This window comes from Hypanus sabinus, chromosome 11 (assembly GCF_030144855.1).
Source record: "Hypanus sabinus isolate sHypSab1 chromosome 11, sHypSab1.hap1, whole genome shotgun sequence".
Classification (NCBI taxonomy): Eukaryota; Metazoa; Chordata; class Chondrichthyes; order Myliobatiformes; family Dasyatidae; genus Hypanus; species Hypanus sabinus.
The window spans coordinates 14,962,634-14,971,604 of record NC_082716.1 but is presented as its reverse complement, the minus strand read 5'-3'; the positions used below and the strand labels follow the sequence as shown (position 1 = coordinate 14,971,604).

At 42.8% G+C, this 8,971-nt stretch overlaps 1 protein-coding gene across 2 annotated transcripts in view; it reads left to right on the top strand.

The window, feature by feature from the left end:
• The first annotated feature begins 3,945 nt into the window (after positions 1-3,945).
• LOC132401714 (calcium-activated chloride channel regulator 1-like) overlaps positions 3,946-8,971 on the top strand; it is a 71,851-nt gene continuing 66,825 nt past the window's right edge. For both annotated transcript variants that reach the window (XM_059983827.1, XM_059983826.1), the window contains exons 1-2: positions 3,946-4,148; positions 4,324-4,467. In XM_059983827.1, coding sequence (XP_059839810.1) covers positions 3,978-4,148; positions 4,324-4,467 — 315 coding nt within the window. In that variant the 5' untranslated portion in view covers positions 3,946-3,977. The remainder of the gene's footprint in view (positions 4,149-4,323; positions 4,468-8,971) is intronic.

The following is an 8,971-nucleotide window of genomic DNA, read 5'->3' as shown; positions in this document are numbered from 1 at the left end:
TTGGGAGACCGCTTCACTGAGCACCTACGCTACATCCGCCGGAAGAAGAGGTATCTCCCAGTGGCCACCCATTTTAATTCCACTTCCCGTTCCCAATCCGACATGTCAGTCCATGTCCTCCTCTACTATCATGATGACACAGGCCTTTCAGCCTAAAAAGTTGTGCTGAACACGTCCCTACCTTAGAAATTACTAGGCTTACCCATAGCCCTCTATCCAAAAATCTCTTAAAAGACCCTATTGTATCCGCTTCCAACACTGTTGCTGGCAGCCCATTCCATGCACTCACCACTCTCTGAGTAAAAAACTTACCCCTGACATCTCCTCTGTACCCACTCCCCAGCACCTTAAGCCTGTCCTCTCGAGACAACCAATTCAGCCCTGGGAAAAAGCCTCTGACTATCCATACAATCAATGCCTCTCATCATCTTATACACCTCTATCAGGTCACCTCTCATCCTCTGTCGCTCCAAAGAGAAAAGGCCGAGTTCACTCAATCTATTCTCATTAGGCATGCTGCCCAATCCAGGCAACATCCTTGTAGATCTCCTTTGCATCCTTTCTATGGCTTCCACATCCTTCCTGGTTAACCTCCAGGTTGAGTCGGTGGTGAAGAAGGCAATGTTGGTATTCATTTCTAGAGGTGTCAAATATAAAAGTAGGACAGTGATGTTGAGGCTCTGTAAAGCAATTGTGAGACCACACTTGGAGTACTGTGTGCAGTTTTGGGCTCTTTATTTTAGAAAGGATATGCTGACATTGGAGAGGGTTCAGAGAAGAATCACGAGAATGATTCCAAGAATGAAAGGTTTCACTGTGTGAGTAACATCTGGCAGCTCTTGAGCTGTATTCCCAGAGTTCAGGAGAATGAGTGGGTATCTCATGGAAACATACCAAATATTAAAAGGCTGGAACAAATTAGATATGGCAAAGTTATTTCCCATGGTAGGGAAGTCTAAGACAGTACATCACAATTTCAGAATTGAAGGATGTCAATTTAGAACAGAGATGTGGAGAAATTATTGTTGTCAGAGGGTGGTAGGTCCGTGGAATTTTTTGCAATGAGAAGCTGTAGAGGTTAAGTCATTGGGTGTATTTAAGGCAGAGATTAATAGGTTCTTGATTAGCCAGGGCATCAAAGGATATGGGGAGAAGGCAAGGGAGTGGTATGACTCGAAGAATTGGATCAGCCCATGATTGAATAGCAGAGCAAACTTGATGGGCGAAATAGCCTACTTCTGCTCCTATATCTTATGGTCCTATGGTCTTATTACACTCCTGACCTGAGCCTTGTTGATGGCTGACAGGCTTTGGGGAGTCAGGAGGTGAGGTGCATGCCACAGGATTGCTAGACTTTGACCTGCTCTGGTAACCATGGTGGTCTATGTCTAGATCAGTTCAGTTTCCTGTCACTGGTAACCCCCAGGATGTTGATAGTAGGGGATTCAGTGATGTTGATGGCACTGAATGTCAAGGGATGATGGTTAGATTCTCTGTTTTTGGAAATGGTCATTGCCTGGCATTTGTGTGGCTCAAGTATTTTTTGCCACTTGTCAGCCCAAGTTTGGATATTGTCCAAGTCCTGCTGCACTTGGGTATGAACTGCTTCACTATCTGAGGAGTCACGAATGGTGCAGCACATTGTGCAGTCATCTGTGAACATCCCCACATCTGGTCTTAGTTACAAGTAATCTCGAAATCGCACCAATGTTTAATACCTGCAGCGACCATGATCACATATCTTATTCACATTCATGGGCAATAGATTAACATAGGCATAAACATTCAAGCCACTTGATCAATTCTTAGACCAATTACACAGTATTCAGCGATTCAAATCCAGGATGATTCCTTCATAATGAAACATCTCTGGACATCTATACAGCTGCAGCCTTTAGCCACTTGCTAAGAACCACTGGACTCAGCAGTGAGGAATCCACCTTTCTCAGACTCTGTATATCAAAGATCAATATGACTTGGGTCCCACCAAAAACCAACAAGTTGGATGACGCCCACCCAAACCCCAACCTATGCCCCATGCAATTGTCCATCAGCAAGAAGTAGCAGATCATACACTGCATGAAATTATAAAGGAAGTATATTTATAAATGTTAACTTAACTAAACAGTTATTAAAGAAGAAAGAAAAAAAAGAGAAAAATCAAAAGGGCCCATCATAACTTGAGTTTAGATGCATTCTGTCCCTTTTGGGGGGGGGGGTCATACCTCCCCCCCAGAAGAGATTCCAATGATCCAAGAATCTGAAGTCCTGCTCCTTACACCAGTTTCTCAGTCATATATTTATCTGCCAGATCATCATGTTTCTACCCTCACTGGAGCATGGCACATTTCTGGAGTAGTTCCAGAAATTATTACTCTGGGGGTCCTGTTTCTCAGCTTTCTGCCTAACTCTCTAAATTCTTTCTTCAGGACCTCATTGCTTTCCCTTCCTATGTCATTAGTTTAATATGTATCAAGGCATCTGGCTGCTCTCCCACCCTTTCCAAACTGCTGTGTCCGTGATCCAAGATGTTCCTGACCCTGGCACCAGCATACCATCCTGTTCACATCCAAGGAATCTCCTGTCTGTTCCTCTGACTATTGAGTTCCCTATCACTACTGCTCCCCTCTTCTCCCTCTTTCCCTTCTGCACCACAGACCCATGTTCAGTGCTAGCAACCTGATCTCTGTGGTACTCCCTGGGAGGCCATCCCCCACAGCAGTATCCAAAATGATATACTGATTATTGAGAGGAATGGCTCTGCACTAATTGTCTATTTGCCTTCTGATTTCTTCTGACAGTCACACAACTACCTACCTCCTGCAACTTAGGGGTGAACACTTCCCTGTAACTCCGATCGATGACCTCCTCACTCTCCTGCACAAGCCAAAGGACATCCAGCTGCAGCTCCAGATTCCTAACATGGTCTTCGAGGAGCTTGAGCTGGATGCACTTTGTGGAGATGTAGTTCTCTGGGAGACTTTGGGTCTCCCAGAACTCCAGTATCCGGCGTGAATAATGTGGTCCAGTGGATCAGTAAATTTGCAGATGACACCATGGTTGGTGGTGTAGTGGGAGGTGAGGAAGACTATCATGACCTGCAGCAGGATCTGGACTAGCTGGGAAAATGGCCGTTGGTATTTAATGCTGACAAATGTGAGATCCGAACAACCAGGGTACATCTTACACAGTGCACTGTAGGACACTGAGGCGTGTGGTAGACAGAGATATCTGAGCATACTGATATATAATTTCTTGGAAGTGGCATCATGGATAGATTGTGATGTAAAGAAAGCTTTTGGTACATTGGCGCTCATAAAACAAAGTATTGAGTACAAAGTTGAGATGTTATGTTAGTGAGGCTTAATTTGGAGCATTGTGTGCAGTTTTGTCCACCTACCTACAGGAAGGATGTAAGATTGAAAACATGCAGAGAATATTTACAATGCTTTTGCTGGGACTCAAGGACCTTGATGGGAAGGATATAGAGGGCTATGGTCTGGGTGCAGTTCAATGGCAGCAGGCACATTAATAGACCTGCACAGACTAGATGGGCTGATGGGCCTGCTTCTGTGTGACTCTATGTCTCTTCAACTATTTTTCTTCTATCCTTCAGGACTGTAATGCCTCCACGATATCTCCTTACACCTCATGCATTTCAGAGAGGACCCACCTTCTCTCTTCCGTCTGCAGTACATAATGTTCTTCAAATTATCAATACACTTTAAACATGAGGAAAGTATCCTGCTAAGTTGAATTTGTTATTCACAGAAGGGTTTTGTTTGATTCATTCCAAGATAAACAATTCTGGCAGCTCTGCGTCTGAAGCAATTCCTTATTATGTTAGAAATTGCTGACGTTGAATAATTGGCATGTTAGAAATTCATACCCTTTTTGTGCTGTGAGTATAATTCTTCACAATTATTTTTGATTTTCTGGCAAAAGCAGAGGAAGTAAAAGGAGTGGAGTAAAAGTTAATGGCAACAATGGTTCAGCGAAAAGCTTTTCCCTTGGTGTTCAGCTACCTTCTCTGCATTTATATTGACAGCAGTTGTGGAATACATGTGCTGGGTAATGGATATAAAGACATTGTGATTGCAATTAATCCGAGTATCCCATATGATAAGAAGCTTCCTGAAAAAATCCAGGTAAGATCTAAAATGAATTCACATCTGTTGCTTTGTGTCAATGTTGTGTTGTATTACCTTGAAATTAGGATTTGATGACAGGAGGAAGAGTTAAAAGAATATGTGTCTGTAATTGCTCTGGTATCATAATTAAAATAAAAATGAGATGTTGATTTTAAACTTGTGTTTCCTTTAGGCAATGATGATTGAAGCGTCCTCCTTCCTGCATCAAGCTACCAAAAAATCGCTCTATTTTTCGGATGTTAACATCCTTTTGCCTAAAACCTGGCCATATAACTCCAGCTCGGTTCAAAGATCAACTAATCAATCATATGAGAAGGTAAGAACAAAGAAATCAGAGAGTGATAGTAAATGGTTGTATATCAGATTGAATAAAGGTAGAGAGCTAGTATCTAGTTGCCCAGGGTACAATACTGAAGTGGATGTGTTGGATAACATTTATAAATTTATGGATGAAGGAGTGGCAAAGTGTGAGAGGGTGATAATGTACACTGATGTAGATGGGCTTGCTGAATAGGCAGCAAGTTACAGGTGAAGAGAAAGACTGAGGTATGTACAATATAACACCAGTAATCTGCAGTCTAATCATTCAGAAAAAAATCCAAATGAATCCTTCAGAAATCCTGATAGTTCACTATCTAGCTCATAGATGATGTTCCCCACACCCCGAAACTCACCAGTGCCCCATTTCTGTTCTCCCTTCAACTCATCAGGATGTCAGTTTATGTGTTTGATTAAACATACTGGAATCCCTTTTCCTGGGCCTCCTTATCCTCCCCGGTGCCCCACCTCCAAAGCACCCTTTCACTGCACTGAAACCCAGTTTCTGCTCTCTCCCTTTCAACTCACCCAGTCCTGGTTTCTGCCTTCCTCCTCATCTGACCAGGACAGTTTTATGTGATCTCTTTAAACTCAATAGCACCTCATTTCCCACTCTCCCATTAAATTCAACCAGTTCCTTTTTTCCTGCGGTCCTTTTCAGCTAACTGTGCCCTCATTCCTGATCCAGATTCAGATTCAGATTTGGATTCATTTGTTTATCATTTGTACATTGAAACAGACAGTGTAATGTATTAACAATGAACACAATCTGAGGATATGCTGGGGGCAGTCTGCAAGTGTCACTCCATAATATGGCACCAACGTAGCCTGCCCACAATGCTTGACAGAATATCACAGAACACAGCAAACAAAACAACACCACAACAAACTCCTTTTTCCCCCTCTCATCTACCCACGTAAATAGGCAGCTCTCCAAGGACCGGGCTTTGACTTCCAGTTTTCTGATCGACCCTCAGTCTTCAAATTTCAGTGACAGGACCCCAAACTCCAGGCTCACTGACCCACCAACCCTCCAATAGCAGAACAGACTCAACGGGCTGAATGGCCTAATTCTACTCTATACCTTTTGGTCTTCAATATTGTTTATAGTAATTCTTCAGTACATGAGTGAAAAGGAGAGCAAAATGATCGTTATTTCAGATTTGATAAAGCATATAACAATTCAATAAACATAAAATAGAATAAATATAATTGTAAAAGTAATGCTATAAAAGACACAGTAGAAATAAAGTACATTGTGGGGGGTGTTGAGGGATGCTTACAGGCTGAGGAAAGGAGCGGCTGATGTGTGTGTAATGGTGGTTTGGGGTAGAGGTGTGAGTTTAATGGGTGGAGGTGTTGATCAGCCCGATAGCTTGGAGGGAAGTAATTGATTTTATATCAGATTTCCCAAAATATTTGAGACTACAAATCAGCAAATACCTTCTTAGATGAAACAAAAGATACTCTGTTATGAATAGTTAGTGATATCAAAATGAGATAATTTTTGCCTTAAAGCATGTTGGTCTAATCTTTGCATTGTACTCTGGAGACAAGTCTGGAAGTCATTTGATGTTTCTTTGTCCATTCAGCTTGTTCCTGTTCACAGTAAGAGAGCCTAGCATTTAAGCATTCATTGTTGATGAATCATAGAGTTATACACTCAGAAACAGATCCATAAGTTTGTCCAGGCTCTCCGTCAAGAACTCAGTTATAGTAACCCCACTTACAGACACTAGGTCCATGGCAATGCAGACATTCATCAGATACATTTTAAATATTACGAGAGTACAGTAGTCCTTTTGGATTCCCTATATACACCTCCCTGTAATCTACACCTGCTCCTCTTCCCACCTCATCATTCACTGCTTGTGATGTGGCTTCTAACATTGGTGAAAGCACGATTCAAGGTTCAATATTGTTTATTGTCATTCTTCAATACACCAGTGTAAAGGAGAATGAACTGATTGTTACTGCTGATCCAATGCAGTGAAAAAAATCCTAATAAGCAGAATGAATACAATAAACCCCCAAAATGCAATAAATATACAGTAAGTATAAAAGGAATCCTATAAAGCACAATGTACAAGTAACTGTTCGAGTGTGGCCACATATACATAAGAACAGCTTGTACTGTAAACATAGTCTGATTGTATGTACGTAAAGTGATGCTAGGTGCAGGAATCTTTCCACATGAGGTGACCCTAATAGTAAAGGAGATGGGAGATCGTCTTTCCTGTCTGATAGGAGATAGGACAGGTGGTAGGATTGAAATAAGCTGCAGAAGGATGTAAGCTTAGTCAGCTCCACCATGACTTGCAGCATCTAGAACATCTTCAAGGGGTGATGCTTCAAAAAGCTGGCATCTATCATTAAGGACCACCATCACCCAGAACATGCTCTCTTCTCATTACCACCAACAGGGAGGACTGCAGGAGCCTGAAGCAATGTACTGCTGCTGCTTAACAAATTTTGTGACGTACGCCGGTGATATAAAACCTGATTCTGATTCCATCTCTTTGACCTCTTACCATAAGGTAGAAGGTAACAGTGTAAGAACAAAGACTGTCAGGCTGGGTAGCAGCTTCTTCCCCCACGCTGTGAGACTTCTGCAGGTCAGACAGCATCAATGAGAGACTACTAAACCTGATTTTGATTCTGAAGTGGTAAAGTGACAGAGTGAATCTTGGCAAGAGGAACTCATCTCGGTAGCAGCAGGGCTACCAGGAACACTGTGTATTTGACTGTGTCAGTGTAAATATGAGATGTAGAGTGTAAGTGTAAAATGGCAGTGCATGGGGGTGTTGAAGGCTACTGAGGAGCTGGGCAGAGGCATGGCTAAAGTGGATGTCAAAGGCACGAGAAATTTTGTAGATGCTGGAAATCCAGAACATCACACAAAAACTGCTGGAGGAACCCTGCAGGTCTGGCAGCAACAATGGAAATAAACAAACAATTGATGTTTTGGGCTGAAGTCTTTCTTCAGGACTGGACAGGAAGGGGGAAGATGCCAGAATAAAAAGATGGGGAGAGGGGAAGGAGGATAGAGAGAAGGTGATAGGTAAAGCCAGGTGGATAGGAAAGGGAAAGGGCTGAAAAGGAAGGAATCTGATAGGAAAAAGGGGAGGAGGATGGGGCCTAGAGGGAAGTGTGGTTGTTCTCATCAATAATAAGTATCTCATTTTGGATACTGTTGGTGGGGATGACCTACCAGGGACAAGTTGCCAGTGGATGTGTCTCTGGCATTGAGACTGGACCCTCAGCTCAGAAGGGAAGGAGGGAAAGCAGGAGAGCAGTAGTGATAGGGGATTCGATAGTTAGGGGGACAGATAACAGGTTCTGTGCAAGAGGTCAAGAATCCCGGATGGTCTGTTGCCTCCCTGGTGCTAGGGTCCACGATATCTCGGATCGAGTTCTCAGTATTCTTAAGAGAGAGGGTGAGCAGCCGGATGTCGTGGTCCATGTAGGGACCAATGACATTGGTAGAAAGAGTGAGGAGGTCCTGAAAGGTGAGTTTAGGGAGTTAGGCACCAAGTTAAAGGACAGGACCTCCAAGATAGCAAACTCAGGATTGCTACCAGTGCCAGGTGCAGGCGGGTTTAGAAATAGTCAGATAGTGCAGATCAACACATGGCTGAAGACACGGTGCAGGATGGAAGGCATCAGATTTATAGATTATTGGGCAGTTTAGGTAGGACCTGTTCCAGTTGGACTGTTTACATCTGAACTGGAGAGGAACAAATATTCTTGCAGGTGGGTTTGCTAGAGAGGCTCCAGTGGATTTAAACTAGATACAAGGAGGGAGGGGAACCAGAGTGTAGGAACAGATGTATGAGAGAAGGAAGAACAAGAAAATAGTAAAGTTGTTTGCACCGTTAGAGATTAACAGAGAGTAAGAGGTGGAGAATTTCTTAAATACATTTATTTTAATGCTAGGAGCATTGTAAGAAAGGTGGATGAGCTTAGAGCATGGATTGATACCTGGAAATATGATGTTGTAGCTATTAGTGAAACATGGTTGCAGGAGGGGTGTGATTGGCAACTAAATATTCCTGCATTTTGTTGCTTCAGGTGTGATAGAATCGGAAGGACAGTGGGGGGAGGTGTTGCATTGCTTGTCAGAGAAAATATTACAGCAGTGCTCTGGCAGGATAGAGGGCTCATTTACAGAAGATATTTGGATGGAATTCAGGAATGGGAAAGGTGTAGTAACACTTCTAGGGGTGTATTATAGACCAGCTAATGGAGACCAAGAATTGGAGGAGCAAATTTGTAAAGAGATAGAAGATATTTGTAGTAAGCACAGGGATGTGATTGTTGGAGATTTTAATTTTCCACACATAGACTGGGAAACCCGTTCTGTAAAAGGGATGGATGGTTTGGAGTTTGTAAAATGTGTGCAGGATAGTTTTTTGCAGCAATACATAAAGGTACCAACTAGAGAAGGGACAGTTTTGGATCTCCTGTTAGGGAATGAGATAGGTCAGGTGACGGAGGTTTGC